This window comes from Nerophis ophidion, linkage group LG11 (assembly GCF_033978795.1).
Source record: "Nerophis ophidion isolate RoL-2023_Sa linkage group LG11, RoL_Noph_v1.0, whole genome shotgun sequence".
Taxonomy (NCBI): domain Eukaryota; kingdom Metazoa; phylum Chordata; class Actinopteri; order Syngnathiformes; family Syngnathidae; genus Nerophis; species Nerophis ophidion.
Genome location: NC_084621.1, coordinates 50,387,362 through 50,410,273, shown reverse-complemented (window position 1 = coordinate 50,410,273; position 22,912 = coordinate 50,387,362). Strand labels below are relative to the sequence as shown.

Here is a 22,912-nt window from a genome sequence, read left to right as displayed (position 1 = left end):
ACATCATCACAAAGTAGTGTACCTCTTGCCACGTTGAAACAAACCACTGGACTTTGCGTTGTTTCTGGCAACGTTTTATAAAGCAGGATTCTTGACTGGCAGGTTTCGGCAGGCCTGCACAAAAACTGTCTGCCAGCCTGTGCGACTGTGCACCTATGTTGGGTCTTGTACACAGCACTGTCCTTTTCCTCAAGCCATTGCCACACTTGCGAGAACACTGTCATACACAAAAGAATAGCAGTTATTATTTCATTATTAATAAATTACATGTTTGTCCGGCTTCCTCCCACTTCCAAAGACATGCACCTGGGGATAGGTTGATTGGCAACACTAAATTGGCCCTACTGTGTGAATGTGAGTTTGAATGTTGTCTGTCTATCTGTGTTGGCCCTGCGATGAGGTGGCGACTTGTCCAAGGTGTACCCTGCCTTCCGCTCGATTGTAGCTGAGATAGGCGCCAGCGCCCACCGCGACCCCGAAAGGGAATAAGCGGTAGAAAATGGATGGGTGGATGTTTGTCAAAACAAACAATTGTTCTAATGAGAGCCAAGTTGCAAATGATTACTGTCAGTAAAAATTCACTTCAGAACTTAAAGTGGACCTATTATGCGAAACCAACTTTTCTTACCTACGAGTACCTGCTTTTGGCTCGCTCATGCACGTGCATCTTACGCTGTGGCGCTTTCTAATACAAAGTAGCGTGTAATTCAAACGTATATAACTAAGTAGACTCGATATGGAAGCGCTAAAAACTACAACATGGCTGACGGGGAGAAGACACAGTTTTACATAGAGCCACATACAGTGGGGCAAAAAAGTATTTAGTCAGCCACCGATTGTGCAAGTTCTCCCACTTAAAATGATGACAGAGGTCTGTAAATTTCATCATAGGTACACCTCAACTGTGAGAGACAGAATGTGAAAAAAAAAATCCAGGAATTCACATTGTAGGAATTTCAAAAAATGTATGTATAAATTATGGTGGAAAATAAGTATTTGATCACTTCAAACAAGGAAGATTTCTGGCTCTCACAGACCTGTAACTTCTTCTTTAAGAAGCTCTTCTGTCCTCCAGTCGATACCTGTATTAATGGAACCTCTTTGAACTTGTTATCTGTATAAAAGACACCTGTCCAAAGCCTCAAACAGTCAGACTCCAAACTCCACTATGGCCAAGACCAAAGAGCTGTCGAAGGACACCAGTAAAAGAATTGTAGACCTGCACCAGACTGGGAAGAGTGAATCTACAATAGGCAAGCAGCTTGGTGTGAAAAAATCAACTGTGGGAGCAATTATCAGAAAATGGAAGACATACAAGACCACTGATAATCTCCCTCGATCTGGGGATCCACGCAAGATCTCATCCCTTGGGGTCAAAATGATCATGAGAACGGTAAGCAAAAATACCAGAACCACACGGGGGGACCTGGTGAATGACCTGCAGAGAGCTTGGACCAAAGTAACAAAGGTTACCATCAGTAACACACTATGCCGACAGGGAATCAAATCCTGCTGTTCCAGACGTGTCCCCCTGCTTGAGCTAGTGCATTTTCAGGCCCGTCTGAAGTTTGCCAGAGAGCACATGGGAGAATGTCATGTGGTCAGATGAAACCAAAATGGAACTTTTTGGTATAATCTCAACTCGTCGTGTTTGGAGGAAGAAGAATACTGAGTTGCATCCCAAGAACACCATACCTACTGTGAAGCATGGGGGTGGAAACACCATGCTTTGGGGCTGTTTTTCTGCTAAGGAAACAGGACGATTGAACGGTGTTAAGGAAAGAATGAATGGGGCCATATATCGTGATATTTTGAGCCAAAACCTCCTTCCATCAGTGAGAGCTTTGAATGGTTGACCAAATACTTATTTTCCACCATAATTTACACATACATTTTTTGAAATTCCTACAATGTGAATTCCTGGATTTTTTTTTTCACATTCTGTCTCTCACAGTTGAAGTGTACCTATGATGAAATTTACAGACCTCTGTCATCATTTTAAGTGGGAGAACTTGCACAATCGGTGGCTGACTAAATACTTTTTTGCCCCACTGTAAATAAGACCGCCTACAAAACGGCGCATCCTGAAGACACGGTCATAAAGCATAGTGTGTAAAACATAATCTATGCAACATGTTGAGCAACGAACCAACATTACGTGTTATGTAGACCAGTGGGCCCCAATCTTTTTTGCACCATGGACCGGTTTAATGTAGGCATTGTTTTCAGGGACCAACTTTCCACTTGTGCCAGATAAATACAGCAAAAATAAGTGAATAAAAAATACAACTTACTATAACGCTGAATTAATGGGGGCCCTGGACTTGTTTCTTTGCAATGAGATGCAGAAGGAAATCAGCCTTTGGCTACAATCCGTCACATTTATATCTTGTATGTTCATTCATGTGGATTGTATTATGTCACAAAATTATAAAAAATATAACAAATGAAAAATCCCTTTGAGGAGTTGTATTGTACATTTATAAACAAACTTATTGGTGTGTGTCGTGGGACAGGCAAAAGTTAAATCAGAGAAATTGGAGTCCTCTAGAAATTATTTTATGGTATTCTGCAGCCCAGTTGCAAATGCGTCACGGACCAATACCGGTCCCCGGACCGGTGGTTGGGGACCACTGATGTAAACCACAAGAAAGTGCTTTAAATCTAGAATTGAATAGATTATAAATCATATTATGACCCCTTTAAGGTAGCGGTGACAACTTAAAATAACTTTTGGAAAAAAACCAAAAACACTGTCTTTTATGAATCCAGCTTTTAAAGTGAGATTTCTGGGTGCATTTTTGGTTAGTTTTGTATTGTAAACTTCCCCAATTAAAATGCATGCAATAGTCTATATTGTTTGGTGGTTATAACTAATCCCAGATAGCATTAAAACAAAAACACGGTGAAAACAAACTAGTTGGGGAAATATTGTCAATAAGACACAAAACACACACGAAACAAAACATACACATACACTGTAGTATTGATCCACCTCACATCGTGAACAGATAAAACGGAGGCAGAAGATGTCTTTCGGTCAGTAATGCACACATTTTGCAACACACAGGAACTCTTTTGAGCAAGGCCCCTGTTTTATTCATCAGTTCTTCCAACAAGCCCATTCTCAACTGGCAGCTAGTTTATTTTAAGTGTCTAACAAATAAGCCTACCCACAACCTCAGAGGTTTAACACAATACATTTTAGTCTCAGTTTATAAAGCCATCTATTTTTTTAAATTAAAATATTTAGATATTTTATACTTAAGTAAGAGCTAGCTTAAAACAATTTGATTACAAAAAGATGTTGGCTTATATTGTGTTGCTTTGATTAATCATTTAATGAGTGGATAAACTGATGAAATCCAGATCACATATGCTCGCAACTTTGAATGTGTGAACATAGTTCTCGCACGGCCACTGCAATGGAGCTAACATGAAAGTGGTGGTGGTGGTTTTCAAATGTTTTTATTCATGCAATGCAATATCAATGTTCATGATGTGCATTTATTACAAAGCTTTAGCAAGCAAAAACATCCTTGTTTAGTTAAACTATTTTCACTGAAATACGCATTGAGGTTATAAAAGGTGTTTTATCCCATTACCCGATTAATCGGACAAACTAATCTTTAGATTATTTGATTGTTAAAATAATTGACAGCTGCAAACCTAGCTTGGGGTTTCTTGGTCTGGAAACCATTGAAAAACCAAGCTCTAAAGCAGGGTTCACCAACACGGTGTCTGCGGGCACCAGGTCGCCCGTAAGGACCAGATGAGTAGCCCGCTGGCCTGTTCTAAAAATAGCTCAAATAGCAGCACTTACCAGTGAGCTGCCTCTATTTTTTAAATTGTATTCATTTACTAGCAAGCTGGTAAATTCTAAGAGAGACAAAACTCAAATAGAATTTGAAAATCCAAGAAAATATTTTAAAGACTTGGTCTTCACTTGTTTAAATAAATTAATTTATTTTTTTTACTTTGCTTCTTATGACTTTCAGAAAGACAATTTTAGAGAAAAAAATTCAACCTTAAAAATGATTTTAGGATTTTTAAACACATATACCTTTTAACCTTTTAAATGCCTTACTCTTCTTTCCAGACAATTTAAACCAATGTTCAAGTATTTTTTTTTTTTATTATAAAGAATAATATATACATTTTAATTTAAATCTTCATTTTAGCTTCTGTTTTTTCGACAAAGAATATTTCTTCATGTTAAAATTTAAGAAAATTATTCTGGCAAATCTAGAAAATTTGTAGAATCATATTTAAATCTTATTTCAAAGTCTTTTGAATTTCTTTTAAAATTTTTGTTCTGGAAAATCCAGAAGAAATAACGAGTTGTCTTTGTTAGAAATATAGCTTGGTCCAATTTGTTATACATTCTAACAAAGTGCAGATTGGATTTTAACCTATTTAAAACATGTCATCAAAATTCTAAAATTAATCTTAATCAGGAAAAATTACTAATGATGTTCCATAAATTATTTTTTTTATTTTTTTCAAAAAGATTCAAATTAGCTAGTTTTTCTCTTCATTTTTTTCGGTTGAATTCTGAATTTTTAAAGAGTCGAAATTGAAGATAAACTGTGTTTCAAAATTTAATTTTAATTGTTTTTGCGTTTTCTCCTCTTTTAAACCGTTCAATTAAGTGTTTTTTTTTATCATTTATTCTCTACGAAAAACCTTCCATAAAAGGAAAAAAAAAATGTACAACGGAATGACGGACAGAAATACCCATTTTTTAATATATATAGATTTATTTATTAAAGGTAAATTGAGCAAATTGGCTATTTCTGTCAATTTATTTAAGTGTGTATCTAACTGGTAGCCCTTCGCATTAATCAGTACCCAAGAAGTAGCTCTTGGTTTCAAATAGGTTGGTGACCCCTGCTCTAAAGAGTGACCAATTGCGCTTCGCTTCTTCAAAATATTCTGTGATAAAGTCCTTTAACTCCCTCAATATGAATTTTAATACGAAGTACATGGTAGGTGACATAGCCTCCATCCATATATTGAAAGAGTTGTGGCATATTCAAGTGTATTAGTCATTGTTAATGGCAGAGGGCATCAGAGTTGGACTTACAGAACTTTGTATAGGGTTTTGACAAAAAACTTACAGGATAAGTCTCAATGGGCTCATTAAGATTTTTAAAGCTATGGAGATCAGCCAAAACATGCAGCAGTGTTAGCCGTCTCAAGACCAGGATGTGTGTCGCTTGTACAGGAAATGGGTTTTTGCTTAGGGAAATTATTTGTTTGTTTTTAGTGTTGCATCACATCATTATTTCGCTCTGCCATTAGTGTAAGCACACTAGATCTCTGTCGCTAAGGAACTTTCCTGTTCTTTCACATATGCTTACCTGTGACCATGGGCCAGAGTTCCAAACTGGTGGACAACTGTGGGTGCTGCAGGCCTGCCTCCTGGTTGGGGTCGGCTGAGAACAATGAGAGTCAGCAATGGTGTCTTCTTTGGTCGGACTGCTTCTTTGAACACACCGGATTTGCCGCGTTTGCTCCCCTCCTCCGCAGCTCTGACTGCACGCCCCCCATGCACCTTCAGACCAGCTGGGAAAACACAACATGGCCTCCTGAGTCAACAAGTCCGGCCTCCCAAGCCCTTATTCACATGGCTGGATTTCACAAATGACAGTGTGATAACTGTACACATTTTTAAGACCTCCTCAAATCACAACTTTACACCTTCCCTCCTTTGTTTTAGTGCAGGGGTGGCCAACCAAATGCGTAGAAGGAGCTATATTGGACCAAAAATACAAAAAAACAAATCTGTCTGGAGCAGCAAAAAGTTAAAAGACGTATATAAAGGTAATAATGAAGGCAACATATGACGCAAGTGTCCATATTAGTTATGGTAGTCTACAATCAAAATGACTGTGTCCCAGGCTGATGCAAATCTTCCTTAACAGAAAAGTAGAAATTTAATATTTATTCTACACATTTTTACAACATTAGAAACCATTAGTAAATCGGAGGCTACTCAGAAGGGGAGATAACTCCTGGAGATAGCTGGCTTTTAATGGCCAAAGGTATAGATGTATGTGTCCAAGTGAAAGGAAACAGCAGGCCTTTAATAGATTTACTACGATCTTTGGCAAGCGAGGTAATGTTTGCTGTGGTCTGGAACAACATGGAAGACCAACAAATATTTGAAATGCAGCCAATACAAATTACAGATAATGTGTCATGAGACATGCAAAACTGAATTATATACAAAGAGGATACAAGTAAAGGATTTTAAATGAGCTCAAATGTGAGTGAATTATATTTATATGTACCTACAAATGAGACATAATGATGCAATATGTACATACAGCTAGCCTACATAGCATGCCAACAAGTCAATAACATCAACAAAGTGCACATTGTGTATTCGCGCACAGCATGAAACTTTTGGTGGACAAAATGAGACAAAGAAGGAGTGGAAGTTTTTATATGTAAAACTATTACATCAAAGTCCACACTATGGTGACCGCCAAAATACTCTCATCAGTGAAGCATACATACAAACATATTAAACAGTGGCCTTTCTAACAATTGGGAAGGTTTTTGTCATGTTTGTCCTCAAACAAAAAACATAAACAAAAAAATTATTTTCCCCCCATTTTTCCATTTTCAATTATTTTTTAAAAATGCTCCAGGGACCCCCGTTTTAGTGACAAAGGTTCTCCTGAATGAAATCAAAACATTGTAGCCTCATGAAGGGAGAATAAATTATATTGGTGGATTGTATTCATCTGATGAAGCCATGATTGGCAATAGAGGGTAAGTGTCACAAAATGATATCCATCCATCTTCTTCCGCTTATCCGAGGTCGGGTCGCGGGGGCAGCAGCCTAAGCAGGGAAGCCCAAACTTCCCTCTCCCCAGCCACTTCGTCTAGCTCTTCCCGGGGGATCCCGAGGCGTTCCCAGGCCAGCCGGGAGACATAGTCTTCCCAACGTGTCCTGGGTCTTCCCCGTGGCCTCCTACTGGTTGGACGTGCCCTAAACACCTCCCTCGGGAGGCGTTCGGGTGGCATCCTGACCAGATGCCCGAACCACCTCATCTGGCTCCTCTCGATGTGGAGGAGCAGCGGCTTTACTTTGAGTTCCTCCCGGATGGCAGAGCTTCTCACCCTATCTCTAAGGGAGAGCCCCGCCACAAGGCGGAGGAAACTCATTTCGGCCGCTTGTACCCGTGATCTTATCCTTTCGGTCATGACCCAAAGCTCATGACCATAGGTGAGGATGGGAACGTAGATCGACCGGTAAATTGAGAGCTTTGCCTCCCGGCTCAGCTCCTTCTTCACCACAACGGATCGGTACAACGTCCGCATTACTGAAGACGCCGCACCGATCCGCCTGTCGATCTCACGATCCACTCTTCCCCCACTCGTGAACAAGACTCCTAGGTACTTGAACTCCTCCACAAAATCATTCTGAATTAAAATGTATACATATATTGTTTTGAAATCATTAAGGAGAATGAATACTCAAACTTTGGAAAAACGGCCTGAAAGTTGAGGTTTTTGTAAAATGTTTGGTTGTGTTACAATTCCCGTCTAAACACTGAGGATTGCTGATTTTCATTCAAAACATCCATGTTAGAACATATTGCTGTGTTTGTATATGCCGTTCAAGAGACTGAGCTAGATCAGGGGTGTCAAACGGACAGCCCGAGGGCGGGATCAGGCCCACAAACAGTTTTTATCCGGTCCGCAGGATGAGTTTGCTAAGTATAAAAATTAACCTGAAATTTTTGAATGAAATAAACTGCTGTTCTAAATATGTACACTGGATGTAGAAAAAGCTTTTTCCTCTGTCTTTGCAGATGGTAAAAAAATAAACCACACGTTTAGGAAAATGAGCAAACTACATAAATACCATACTGTAATTTGATTTTGATACAATTTTTTATCGTAATAGATTGAAAACTAACACCAATGAGTTGACTGAACATTATCACATAATTCATGTAGAAAATGTAAATAACGACAAATAAAGATAGAATACTATTAACCGCAACAAGTAAGTGTAAAAAAAAAAAAAAAAACTACATTATGATTTATACAATTTTAGAATGTGCTAAGTCTATTTTTAAACAAAGAAAACAATCTAAAGTTGTCTTTATTTTTAAGTTATCGTGCTGAGGTTTTACCAGTCCGCCCCACTTGGGAGTAGATTATTCTCCATGTGGCCCCCGATCTAAAATGAGTTTGACACCCCGAGCTAGATAATGCTACTCAGGCAATGTGCATGTACAGTAATGTATACAGTGACAATCAAAGACGCTGTTTTTCCATATACATTTTTACACTATTAAAAACGACAACCGTAGATTTTAAGGTAAACAACTGGCAGCTCTGTTGCATTCATTTTACAGTAATAAACAATGTTAATGTTTTTCCATTCCATTAACAGTAATATTCCATCCATCCATCCATCCATTTCCTACCGCTTTCTCCTTCACGGGGTTGCGGGGGGCGCTGGCGCCTATCTCAGCTACAATCGAGCGGAAGGCGGGGTACACCCTGGACAAGTCGCCACTTCATCGCAGGGCCAACACAGATAGACAGACAACATTCACACTCACATTCACACACTAGGGCCAATTTAGTGTTGCCAATCAACCTATCACCAGGTGCATGTCTTTGGAGGTGGGAGGAAGCCGGAGTGCCCGGAGGGAACCCACGCGTTCACGGGGAGAACATGCAAACTCCCCACAGAAAGATCCCAAGCCCGGATTTGAACCCAGGACTGCAGGACGTTCGTATTGTGAGGCAGACACACTAACCCCTCTGCCACCGTGAAGCCCCACAGTAATATTCTGTAAAAAAAAAAGAAGAAAAAAAAAAGAGACTGGACTGAGCTGCCAGTGTTTTAGAGTAAAATCTAAAGATTTTTTTTCATTCATTTATTATTACTGTTATATTTCCAACAAAATTCACCGCTATCGATTGCTTTTTACAGTTACCCAATGTTCTCACTTAAAGTGCAAATAAACTGCATGCGATGAGATGGAGCATAAACAAAAGGTTAAATCAACGTTCAACCACAAAATGTGCACAATGATGTGTGCAACTTGTGGACGACACAGCAGGTATCAGACAATAAAACCTGGAATATAGTCTTGCGCCATGTAGCTTGCATCCCCTCTGACGGCATTTATGTAGTTTGGTCATTTACCTGGACTGATGCACAAAAGTGTTTTTTTTCTTTCATATGTAGATTAGAAAGATACAAATAATTGCTATTGCGACATCTAGTGGCCACATCCAGAACAGTAGTTTTCCCATTCAAAAAATTTTGGCTCATTTTTATACTTCGCAAACTCATCCCGCAGGCCGGATAAAACCTGTTCGGGCGTACGTTTGACACCCCTGATTCAAATGTTTTCTGACTGTGGGAAAGCCACACACACAGACACAGAACCTCAACTCAACCCACACTTTCTTCCCTCCACACCAAACAGTAATCCTGTGAAAGTTTAAAGAAAAATGGTAGAGCAAAGACAAGAATGATAATCCATAACTGTAACCACCAGACTTTGTCAGTCTCCTTTTATCATTGACACCTGACACACTGTAAGTAGTATGACCCTCAGGCTTAACTTGCTAAAGTGTAAGACATGTATTCATGGCTGGCTGGCTTCAGTGCAAGTTAGAACAACCCAAACTCAGAGCTTTTTGACTGTAACCTAAACCTTCACGTCTGCACTCATCTCTACTAGAACCAAACATCATCACATATGGCTTTTATTACTTTATATTTCGTTAAGCCTCTTAACAAATGTGTTGCAAGCTGTACGGTGTTAAAATTCTTAGACCTAAATAATTGCTTACTGGGTCAAAATCATGTCACATGAGGAGCAGGTTTTTCTATCACTGCAATATAGATTATATGCCTAAATCTTGTTCTGTTACCCATTAATGTCCAGGGTGTACCCCGCCTTCCGCCCGATTGTAGCTGAGATAGGCACCAGCTCCCCCCGCGACCCTTAAAAGGGAATAAGCGGTAGAAAATGGATGGATGGATAGATACCCCTATTTATTTTTATTCAGCTGCTACATAGAAATTAATGCTTATTTATGCCTTATACCCAAATCTAAAAGCACTTGCAGGAGGATACGTTTTGTGACATAATGGTTGTCCTTTATCAAATAGGCATATCTAACAATTCTTTGGCTTAAAGTAGTCATTTTCAAGCATACGAATTGCTAAAAATCTGAGCCGAGAATGGAGTTGTGCCTTGTGCTGCCCTTTGAGACACTCGTGATTTAGGACTATATAGGCAAACTTTGATAGATTGATTGATTGAAAAAAAAAAAAAAAGTAGAAACATTAATACTACAGTCTTAGTCACTAGAGGAGACTAAATCAATAAGAGCACGCTTTTCAGTATCATTGCCGATTATTGGCTCAGCCTCAGGCAGCATTAATATATTGAATTCAAAGAGTGTAAAGGTGACTAAAGGGTGTTACAGTATTTATGGTCACGAGGGTTCGTATAATGCAACAAATTTACTAGGTTGTAAACAGGTTTTTATGCTTTAGATATGGAAATCAATGATTCCTACTTGGCGGAAATTAATTTATCGCGTTCATGTATGGAACCAATTATTGACGGTAAACAAGGGAATCACTGTAAAACTAAGACAAGAATAACAGTGACAGAATAAAGTTTGTTTGTATTGTACTTCTAAACACAATTACTTTGCTTTTGATGTCTTTACTCACTTTTTGGAGATGCTATGTGAGCGACATGGCAAACGTGTCTAATGATGCGGCGAGTGTATCTAAACAATGCAAACCTCAAGTGTGATCAATATCATGCACACAAGATGACTACATTAGTATTTGGCTGAGATACAATATTTTAGAGCAGTGGTTCTCAACTTTTTTTCAGTGATGTACCCCCTGTGAACATTTTTTTAATTCAAGTACCCCCTAATGAGAGCAAAGCATTTTTGGTTGAAAAAAAAAAGAGATAAAGAAGTAAAATACAGCACTATGTCATCAGTTTCTGATTTATTAAATTGTATAACAGTGCAAAATATTGCTCATTTGTAGTGGTCTTTCTTGAACTATTTGGAAAAAAAGATATAAAATAACTAAAAACTTGTTGAAAAATATACAAGTGATTCAATTATAAATAAAGATTTCTACACATAGAAGTAATCATCAACTTAAAGTGCCCTCTTTGAGGATTGTAATAGAGATCCATCTGGATTCATCAACATCATTCTAAACATTTCTTCACAAACAAAGAAATCTTTAACATCAATATTTATGGAACATGTCCACAAAAAATGTAGCTGTCAACACTGAATATTGCATTGTTGCATTTCTTTTCACACTTTATGAACTTACATTAATATTTTGTTGAACTATTATTCAATAAAGATATTTATAAAGGATTTTTGAATTGTTATTTTTTGAATATTTTTTTTAAATCTCACGTACCTCTTGGCATACCTTCAAGTACCCCCATTTGAGAACCACTGTTTTAGAGCACCAATGAAGACTATCTAAAATGCTGATTAAATTTAGAGCCCCATCATATCTTTCCAGAGTCAAGACATATTTGGACATGTTACACTCAATTAGTTACTCTTACTTGTAAACTCAATCCTGGATTTTTGGATTTATATTTTTCCATAAATATTTTAGTGGTTAAATCATTTCCTGTAAGGTGTTAACTTGGCTTGGAGTGATCATATGATAACTTCCTTACAGGCTATATTCCACCACACTTCAGTTCTTAGTCACTCAGCTGTATTTACAATAGCTTATGGCTATGTTGCTTTACCTAATTACAGCCTAAAAAGCAAATGGCTGGAGTCACGAGTAAAAGGAAAAGTAGTATTAAGTCCAGTCACAAAATGTATTAGTTACAACCACAAGCAAACAAATAGAAGACCACCAGGTCACTTTAACACTGTCTGTATATAAAACTTGCCTCTGGTCTCAATGACAGTCTAGATTCCTACTGGGAGCAACAATCAGGTGGGTTGCAGAATGGGAATCCCCATACTTGCTTATATATGTGTGTGTGTGTTAGTATCACAGTGTGTATTTCCCACTGGAAGACTGAATGATATCATTGTCTGCAGGTGAGGGGACATCAGATCCCTTTTTCAATGATGTAATCCCACCTTCATTCAATTTACAATTTGAAGTGAAATACCTGTTGGCCTTAGAATAGAATGACCATGCAGAGATGGACTGTCGTCAACAGCAGATAAACATTTTGCAGATTTTCATTGGTAATATGCCTGAACTGACAGTTCATGCACAAGCAGGGATAATAAACCTTGAGAAAGTGGTGTTGAATGGATTTGAACTTTTTTCACATGAACATACAGACACTGGGACATGTTTCAGTTCGGTTGACATTCCAGAGCATGACATACAAAATGCAATTGCAAGTTAACTATAGCACCATACAAATCTCCTTGCTCGCATTTACATTATATAAATCCCACATCTGATGCAAATAACATCCGTGTCAGAGTAGTCTTGTAGTTAAATATGCAAAAAAAAGATTGCATTGTTAGCAACTTGTGCTCTTTTTCACTCAAAAACGCAATTTAAATTTGAACTTCAAACCTCCATTTTATTTCATTTTCAATACACACTGCACTTGTGATCTTCATATAAACCCTTGACTGAACTTGGACTTATGCCCCATAGCAGACATAATCGTTGGAAATGACTTATGTTTCGTCTAGTCAACTTAATCTATTTAGAAAATATACGCACACAACTGCCATTTGGTTCTTCAAAACACTAAACAATGGTCAGAGCGTGTGTGAGTTAGAGAAAACAATAAAGTAAAACCATGATATAACAACCTGATTCAAAACGGGTGATTTATTCCTAATTTGATCCAAAGCACTGAATGCAAAAAGCCTCGGAGCAATGGACATTTTAGACCTACATTGATACAGAGGACAATATATATACATACATGTATACACACACACATATATATATATATATATATATATATATATATATATATATATATATATATATATATATACATATATATATATATATATATATATATATATACATACATATATATATATATATATATATATATATATATATATATATATATATATACATATATATATATATATATATATATATATATATATATATATATATATATATATATAAGAGCCGCAAAACTTTGGGTGTCCCACGATTCGATTCAATATCAATTCTTAGGGTCGCGATTCGATTATATATCTGAGTGTTGCTGGGTCAAGTTTGGTTTTGGAATTGGATTGCATTGTTATGGTATTACTGTGTATTGTTTTGTTGGATTGATAAAAAATAAATAAATAAATAAATAAATTAAAAATATTTTTTGAAAAATGAGAATCGATTTTGAAACGCGCAACGTGAGAATCGTGATTCGTATTTGAATCGATTTTTCCCACACCCCTAACAAATATATATATATATATATATATATATATATATGTATATATATTAATATGTATATATGTATGTGTGGAAAAAAAAATCACAAGACTATTTTATCTCTACAGAACTGTTTCATGACATCAGGAGATTTTAATGGAAGCATTCACATACCATGGTTTATATAGGGCACAGAACGGGTAGGTACTGGCAAGCATAGGGGCGCTGTGATTGGCTCATGTGTTACCTAGGAGGTATCTCCATCTGTGACAGCATAATGATACAATTTCACTGCGCTTGTTGAGGGATGACAGGTCTGGGTTGTATATAATAAACAGTTTCTCTTTTAAGCATAGGTTGCATCTTTTATTACCACTGTCGTAAGGTGTGCTGGATGCAAGAATTTGCCTTGTTATTGAATATTCAACATTATTATCTTTGAGGTTCCAAATGTGCTTGCTGAGTTCTGTAGAATTCCGCATGTTTCTAAAAGAAGCCTTGTGATTTTTTCATCTGGCCTTGAACAATCACAATCACAAGGCTTCTTTTAGAAACTAAAACCTGCGGAATTCTACAGATGGTTAGTGCCTTGCATGGCAGCTCCCGCCATCAGTGTGTGAATGTGTGTGTGAATGTGGAAATAGTGTTAAAGCGCGTTGAGTACCTTTAAAGTAGAAAAGCTCTATACAGGTATAACCCATTTACATTTACATTTAGGGGGGTGGTTATTATTCATAAATATATACAAAGTTCCCTTACCTAGAAACCCTAAAAACATGTCTGCACTTTGTGTATATCATGTTTTTATAGTACAGTATGTATTTATTTGGAAAATGTCCCAAAAATGAATCCGTTTAAATATTGTCAAATTATTTACTATTTCATTCTCATACTAATTTACAAAATCCGAGGTCCCAACACACTTTTGAAAGTGGTTGACTTTTGATACAACATGATATACAATTGTAGCTTAGGACTCTTTCCAGACATCTACAGAAAATATCCATTAACATTAGTTGAGTTTCTCAGTTAAATCCCTCCAAACCTATAAACACAGTTGACAATGGTGTCAACTGTGTTTACTTGTATTAGCAAGTACTGTATTTGGCTAATATTTCATACCACAGCAATAAGACTACATGGGAATACTTAATACTTCGAGTTGGGCTCCATAGAAATTGATGCTTCAACAACAGCTGTTAAAAGATTCAACATAAATGTCTTGTACTGTATATCTGTTAGAGTCCTTGTGCAAAACAAACAGGTTGGCATGCATGAATGGAGTAACACATACACCACAGCTGCACAAACTATTTTACAGTAAAAACTGTATAAATTAATGACCAACTATTTCCGTAATTAATCTATTTTGCAATACTTTGAGAATTGTTTTTAATGTCATGCATCTGTCTTGAAAAACAATATTCCCAAACATGTTAATCATAAACATAACTTCAAGTTATTTTCCCATTAACGTTATCCCAGGTGTGTCATTCACTGATTTTCTCCTGGAGTCTGGCTCTTTATGATACTGTACAGAGCAAAAACTGACAAAAGTATGGATATTTGCCAGTCACGTTGTGTCTTTATGCACATATGTAATGTGCATATTAAATGCCAAAGACAGTGACGAAACCATCCTATCTTTCAGACCCACTCATCAGTTATATTCGTAAGATGAGAACAAAAAAAAATAGTTTTGCTAATGTTAGTTATACATTTGTATAAAACAATAAGCATGGTCAAATATGGACTATTGTTCTTGCACCATGCATATTGATGAATAGATTGTGCAATACAGTGCATGACATTTTGTATTAATTTGTTCTAAACTCTATAATTACTAGCAATAGAAAAGAACATTTGATTCTTGAACAAATAAGTGGTCATTCAGCACTCCAGAAGAGCTTGTTTGCAATCTCAGTGGTTCCACAATTTTTGAGTTTATCACATTTTTAAATAGATTTATTCTGAAATAACTATAGAGCTGCCACAATTTGGTGTTTACAATCCAATAGATCTCCTTCTATGCACTTTTGTCTAAGCTTGGTACTTGGCAACAACTTTATTAATATTAGGGGTAAGGTTCTGTGCTGTTGGGACTCTTGGATTGATGGTTTGCAGGTGTTCATTTGTGAGACTACTCCTATGCGATGATTTTAATATCGTACAAGCCACTGCACATCTAGTGTATCACTATATTGATGAAAAAAAGGTGTTATGTTCCAGTCATCTTTTTTCTGGCTGGACAAAATGCGCATAACAGCCGGTGAACGTATTTTCATGTGAGGAGACTCTATTGGCATTGATGGACATTTTTTTTAACTTTCTATGGAGGAAATGTGCACTTTTTTGTTGTCGTTCATTCTTGCTTTAGCGTTGTATTTTCCGACAGTTTGAGGGTCACTCAATCCGTCCTGACTGTTCAGTTCAGTTCAGTTCAGTTCAGTTTCAATTTATTTCGAACATGCATACGATACAATGTAATGCATTACACATTTCCAGTTTTTTCATTACAGCACAGCTTATTGAATCTTACCCCTTTTCACACCATAGCAATTTTATCAAATTTCCTTGTTCTCTGTAACAGAACAGTGAACATCCGTCCATCCATTTTTTACCCCTTGTCCCTTAGGGAGTCGCAGGGGTTGCTGGAGCCTATCTCAGCTGCACATGGGCGGAAGGCAGGGTACACCCTGGACAAGTCGCCCTCCTCATCGCAGGGCCAACACAGATAGACAGACAAATAAATAATAAATAATACCGTGGTAGGCATACACATAAATAATCTTTGTCTCAGTAAAAAAAAAAGGAGAAAAAAAAGGGTTCGAGATATTAATCGTAATTCCTGTTCTGTGTACTTTGTGAACACTTGTAGTTTCAACAGTCTCTTAAAATGAATCATATTGGTGCTTTGTTTTATTTATTTGGTTAATCCATACCATAATTGAATTCAGAGACTTACATACTAAAGGTTTTAAGTGTTGTACAAGCATACACATGTTTTAAATTAGAATTTCCTCTGAGGTTATATTCCTCCTCTTTTATTGAGAAGAATTGTTGCACAGGTTATAGTTTACTTTATACATCATTATAGCTGTTTGCAAAAGCACCAAATTGTTGAATTTCAATAATTGTGATTTAATAAATAAAGGGTTTGTATTTTCTCTATATACAACATTCTGTATTATTCTAAATAATCTTTTTAGTAACACAGTTTGTGAATGAAGAGCACATTTGTAGTAGTTGTTTCCTCATATTTCTACACAGTAACTCAGATATGGTATAACTAATTGATTGGATGAGCCCGAGAAAAACGGTAATGAAAGTATACACTTTAAAAAACGCCTTTTACGCAAAACCATCTTTTCTTGCCTATTGGCGTCCCTACTTTTGGTATATTTATTATCTGCATAAGTCCTTAAAATTTGAAATCAAACCCTGGAGGCACCGCAGTGAGATTAATTAAACAATTTTGCTTTCCTTCATACTTCCTCCAAATGAGCCGTTTGGAATGTTCACGTACTTGTGATGTGTTTCTATTGGTGATGTTCGTGGCTATATCCCTATATGGTAAAGTTTTACTCAAAGAGCTTCACGCTAGTCTGCCATTGTAGTCTGACGCTGTAGTCAATATGTTCCTTTTTTTCTCCATCTTCTTGTTGTGGGGCAGACTGGCTCGTATGTACATGCATCCTCCGCTGTTGCCGTTTCTAATACAAAGTAGTATATAGTTTGAACTTATATCTGTCAGTAGACTCCAAATGGAAGTGCTAAAAACTACAAGACGGCTGATAATGTGGAGGCACGTAAATAAAACTTCCCACAAAATGGCGCATCCTGAAGAGGTGGTCAGAAAGTAACTCGAAGATGGTATGCTAAACATAATCATGCAACACTTTTACCAAAGAACCATCATAACATGCAATGTAAACCACAAGGAAGTGATTTAAATGCAGAAAAAAACATACTATGACCCCTTTAAATGAGATCGTTGTAAATGTTTGGGTATGTGTGTTCTTTCGCTTTGTTTTTCATTTTATATCCACACAAAAACATCACAGTCTGCGAGGTTAGTAACTTCTTCAGTTGGAATGTAGGTACACAAGGGCATTAACCGGGAGTCTTATGAATACACCGCAAGAGTTTGCATTGTCTGTAACTAATCAACCTAGCAGTGGATTTTGTTTAACCTCATCCTTTCATTAACATCATATCCAACATAAAATAATGTTTGCGTTGAATCCTGATAGAACTTTTGTTTTCTTATGAGTTTGGGTTGTGACGTCGTCCTCACTCTGGTGTTCAAAACAAATATACTAGTCCTGACAGTTTGTGAGGTATCATACAGAAATGGATGAAGCCACAAACATCCAGTTAAATTTCCCTTTCTTCACATGCATGTTTTGGCTATACTACAAATTATTTTTTTTCATATTATGTGAGAGGAAAGATTGTGTCATTGTACAACATGTGCTTTACTGGACTGGGAAAGGGTGGAGAATCTCTGCTTGACATATTATCTTTATAATGAGGAGGTTGTGTGACGTCTGGAAGAATTTGTTCAACCAATAAACATTTCTTTTTGACCTTGTGTGCACCTATTGTGCAGATGTGTGGCTATTGTAGGCCAATCACACAGAAGCAGTTAAAATGTGTGTGGGAGAAGTAAGACAACATGGACATACTGTAAGGTTAACTAATGACTGTAATATCACATAAAGGGTGGATGTCACTGTGAGAGAGGATAAAGGTAAAAATGACTATCATTCCACCTGTTGAATTTATATTGACCTGCCTTGTGTTTGGATATGGATATCATGCAGAGCCAATTGTCAATGTGTGATTGAAAGAAAATAACTATTTTTTTTAATGTGTTGTCTCCTTCAAAACAACATATGTTCCACGATTTTCTCATATAATGTAAAAACTCACCTAGCCGGGCATGGTTGGGTGTTGCAGGGCATCACACCTGTAGATGGTCTTGATCTGGGATTACAGTATGACGTATTAACTTGCACTTGCATGTTTTTGTAACATGCGGGCTTGGTGTCCATATGGCCTGTGTGAAGAATAATAAACAATAATCAAGTAGTCCTATGAACTTGCACAACATGAAAATGATGCAGTTACCAACATCGATATTAGAATGCTGTCAAATGAAATCACAGGTATAACAGGAAAGCGAAGTCCAATTTGGAAAATGATAAGCGCAAAGGTATAATTAGCCTCTACTCCGTACAAAACAATAGATTGCCATTCCTGAAACGACAAAATCGGCCCTGCCTCTCTAACTAAAGATATGTCAGTATTGATATTGATTGATTTGATTTGTCTGTAACTTGATCCTTAGTTTGCTTTTTGTCCTATACCGGTCAGAGAGGCCCTGTTTGCACTGCACAGCAAGTAGTCGAAACCAGGGGTGTCAAACTCAATTTAGATCGGGGGCCACATGGAGAAAAATCTACTCATAAGTGGGCTGGAGGGGTAAAATCACGGCACGATAACCTAAAAATAAAGACGACTATAGATTGTTTTCTTTGTTAAAAATAGAACAAGCACAATCTGAAAATATACAAATTATGTTCTTTTTACACTTACATGTTGCAGTTAATAGTATTCAATCTTTATTTGTTGTAATTTATACTTTCTGAATAAATTACGTGATAATGTTCATCAGTCAACTCATTGGTGTTGATTTTCAATCTATCAAGATAAAAAAATATTGTCAAATTCAAATTACAGGATGTTATTTATGTAGTTTGCTCATTTTATTCGACTGCTGCAAATATTGTGGATTATTTTGTAGCATAATCTACAAAGATACAAATAATTTATATTGCGACATCTAGTGGACACATTTAGAACTGTTGATTTGATTAAAAAATTCAGGCTAATTTTTATACTTAGCAAACTCATCCGGCGGGCCGGATAAAACCTGTTCGGGGGCCTGATGCGGCCCGCGGGCCGTACGTTCGACACCCCTGGTCTAAACGCTCCAAAATGCTTCAAATCTGATCTTTTCGCATCAGATTCAGGCCACATCAGGAGGCAGTTCGAATCCAATTGGAATCTGATCTTTTCAAATGCGACTTCAGTCTAAACGACGAATCGACCTGAATGCAGCCCTTATGTGACATTTTCGTCAGCTTTGGGTGAGCTACGTCATTCGTGTGCATGGGGAAGTATACAGTCCGCCAGGTAGAAGTGGATACTTCATTACAATATCCGTTTTCGATGAGCAAATATTTTTTTTGACGATTTAATTTTACTTGACAATAGTGGGCAGATAATAAGCAATATGTAAAATATGATTATATATTTTGATTCCAAAGAAATAGCAACAGTTGAAGGACCGGAATTGATGCTGTGGCATATTTGCATACATGTTACGTACGTTGTGTAAGTTGTTTATGTAAGTGAGTTGAAAAATAAAGCTAACTTAGATCCATTGTTGCCCTTACTTAACAGCCATAAAAAGATTGGAACCCTCCCAAGAATATATATATATATATATATATATATATATATATATATATATATATATATATATATATATATATATGTATATATATATATATACATCAATCAATCAATCAATCAATGTTTATTTATATAGCCCTAAATCACAAAGGTCTCAAAGGACTGTACAAACCACTACGACTACGACATCCTCGGAAGAACCCACATAGGGGCAAGGAAAACTCACACCCAGTGGGACGCCAGTGACAATGATGACTATGAGAACCTTGGAGAGGACCTCAAATGTGGGCAACCCCCCCCCCCCCCCCCTCTAGGGGACCGAAAGCAATGGATGTCGAGTAGGTCTAACATGATACTGTAAAAGTTCAATCCATAGTGGCTCCAACACATACATATATATATATGTCTATATATATATACGTATATATATATATATATATACATATATATATATATATATATATATATATATATATATATATATATATATATATATATATATATGTTTATATATATATATATACATATATATACATACATATATATATATATATATATATATATATATATATATATATATATATATTAATATATATACATTCATACATTACATTACTTCAATTTATTTTCACATAAAAAACACTTTTTTTAAGGTGTGGCAACTTTTATTTTATTTTGTAGTAGTCGTATTTATCGAAGTCCGCATGCAAGTGAATTCGAGGCTGCATTGGGGCCTGAACGCCTTTATACTGGAGTCCACATTTTACTTGCAGTGTAAACAGTCAGGAGGAGAAATCCGATTTAGAATAAATCAGATTCGAGCATAGTTCGCCTGTAGTGTAAACGTAGGTTTTGTCAGTCACACTCTTGAATAAAGCAAAAGGCCGCAATCCAGTGGTCTACAACCAGGACAAAAAAAGAGGCGGAGCTGGTTAGGATTGACTGCAACAGACCAGGGTGAGGAACTTCAACCTTTGGGGTCAATTAATGGGAACTCTACACTGGGGGGCTTTGTTCACATTCACAAAAGCAAGCACGTGCACATGCACAAACACACAAAGAGAAATGTGTAGTATGGCTAATAAACACATGGCACACATACACATCTTTGCACAGTGACCTTTTGCCACAGATCACTTGGCATAGGTGATTATAGCATGCTTTACATGTGGCTCTCTGTGTGTAAGTCTGTGATCTTAAAAGTGGGCCACTACAGAACAAAAGCCAGTGGTCAATCTATGCATGTGTGTGCTTGCTTGTTAGTGCAAATCTCTGTGGAGCTCTGGGTAAGTCTGTAAACAATAAGACAACCAAGAGCAGCTAATGGACTCAGAGTAATGACAGGAAGTGCGACTTTTCCAATTAAGCTGCAGTTAAAGACCTTATTAGAGGTCACAGAAGCTGGAGTGAACTTTGCGATTGTTCCTTCATCTCCAAACTGTCCTCTTCGTCTTTAACCCACATTACGTAGTTCAAATGAATAGTTAGAGCTGGTAGGTTATTTTTCATCATACTGTCTTTGTTTGCACGGTAGTTGCATTTGACCAGAAAGAAAAACTAACTTTTAAATAAGATTTTTTTTTTTACGTATTACAAATATTACAATCATTTTATAAAGTATTTACCTTGGATACCGCTCACAGTGAAGTTAGTTTCATGTTGTTTCATATTTACCTCCTTAGCTACAGCCGTAGTTCACCCGTGCTCTGTATCGGAACAGGGAGCTCATTCGAGAAGTGCCGCTCTGAACCGTGGTCGTTTTTACTCAGGATAACGGATGTCTAGAGTATCTCCTTCGAGCTGCTTCTCCGTCAAATACATCATTAGCAGATTTTCCATATTTTCTCTGATAAATGTCCGAGATTTAGATATTTTTAACATCCTTGGCTGGGACAAAAACTGGCCCATGCTTCTGTAAAGTGCAAACTAGTGCTACACTGGAACTGTATCGCTTAGCTGGTTATGTTTTTGTTGATTAATGTCATTAAACTGATGAATATCATTCACTTCTTATTTTAATTCCCCGCCTCCACACTAATGTTCTCTGTTCCAATGGGTTGGGTACAAAATTATGTTGATCTCTAACTACGAGTTTTTGCTAGCGAGTAAAACCGGATAATTACCGGATCTAAGGGATTTTATTCTGACAATTGTTACACCAACTAGCGGTGGGAAGGCTCGTAAGTTAAATTTATACACAAAATTGAAAGCACAATAAAAAGCTTGTAACTCAATATATGTATGAGTTGAGTTAGAGCTCTAAACTACATATTAAGACGTTTGTGGGGGTGAAGATTAGTAAACATACCTCCGGCACATGATGCTGAGCACTTGGAGCGTATGACGGCCCAAGTATAATTGTGTTTTATTTGATTCCTTCCATCATCGGCTTTATTGAGGGTGTATTCCCAAAGTATCCCTGGGTTCACACCTTGCAACAGTATCTGAAATATAGTAAAATCTTGTGACACCAATGGGATAAAAGTACAAAAAATGTATGCAGTGTAAAACTAAATATAAAATAAGAACATAAAAACAACAACTGAAAATTGGTTAAAAAAAAAAAGGTACTTATAATTTATTAAAACCTGCAGAGATATATCAAACCAAGCAAAAGTACCTCTATGACAAGCGTCTCATTAGTGGGGCCAACTGATATGAGGCTTTCTGGTCTGTTGTAAGGTCTCTTATATTCAAAAATTGCTCCCGCAATAGGATGTCTGCCTGGCCAGTCCACCGTCCAATGTCCATTCAAGAAGTAACGCCTCTGGGTGTCCCTAACAGCCAAGTAAGAACTTGACGTATTCAGTTCTAGAATCCGTATACTTCGAGCACCTGCTGGGATGATGACCACACCATAGTACTCTGATAAAAAAAAAAAAAAAAAAAATACTTTCAGTAGAATAGACAACATTAAATACAGTAAACATACAGTATAATATGAACTGCAGCAATATAAAAAGAAAAATAAACAGATTGAGAAACGTTTTTTTC

General features: G+C 36.8%; 1 protein-coding gene across 3 annotated transcripts in view; it reads right to left on the bottom strand.

Moving 5' to 3' along the window:
* The window catches only part of LOC133562220 (A disintegrin and metalloproteinase with thrombospondin motifs 16), a 166,862-nt gene that overhangs the window by 4,750 nt on the left and 139,200 nt on the right, over positions 1–22,912 (bottom strand). For all 3 annotated transcript variants that reach the window (XM_061916195.1, XM_061916194.1, XM_061916196.1), the window contains 5 exons: positions 22,539–22,783; positions 22,227–22,362; positions 18,371–18,497; positions 5,364–5,568; positions 23–217 (listed from right to left, as the gene is read on the bottom strand). In XM_061916195.1, coding sequence (XP_061772179.1) covers positions 23–217; positions 5,364–5,568; positions 18,371–18,497; positions 22,227–22,362; positions 22,539–22,783 — 908 coding nt within the window. The remainder of the gene's footprint in view (positions 1–22; positions 218–5,363; positions 5,569–18,370; positions 18,498–22,226; positions 22,363–22,538; positions 22,784–22,912) is intronic.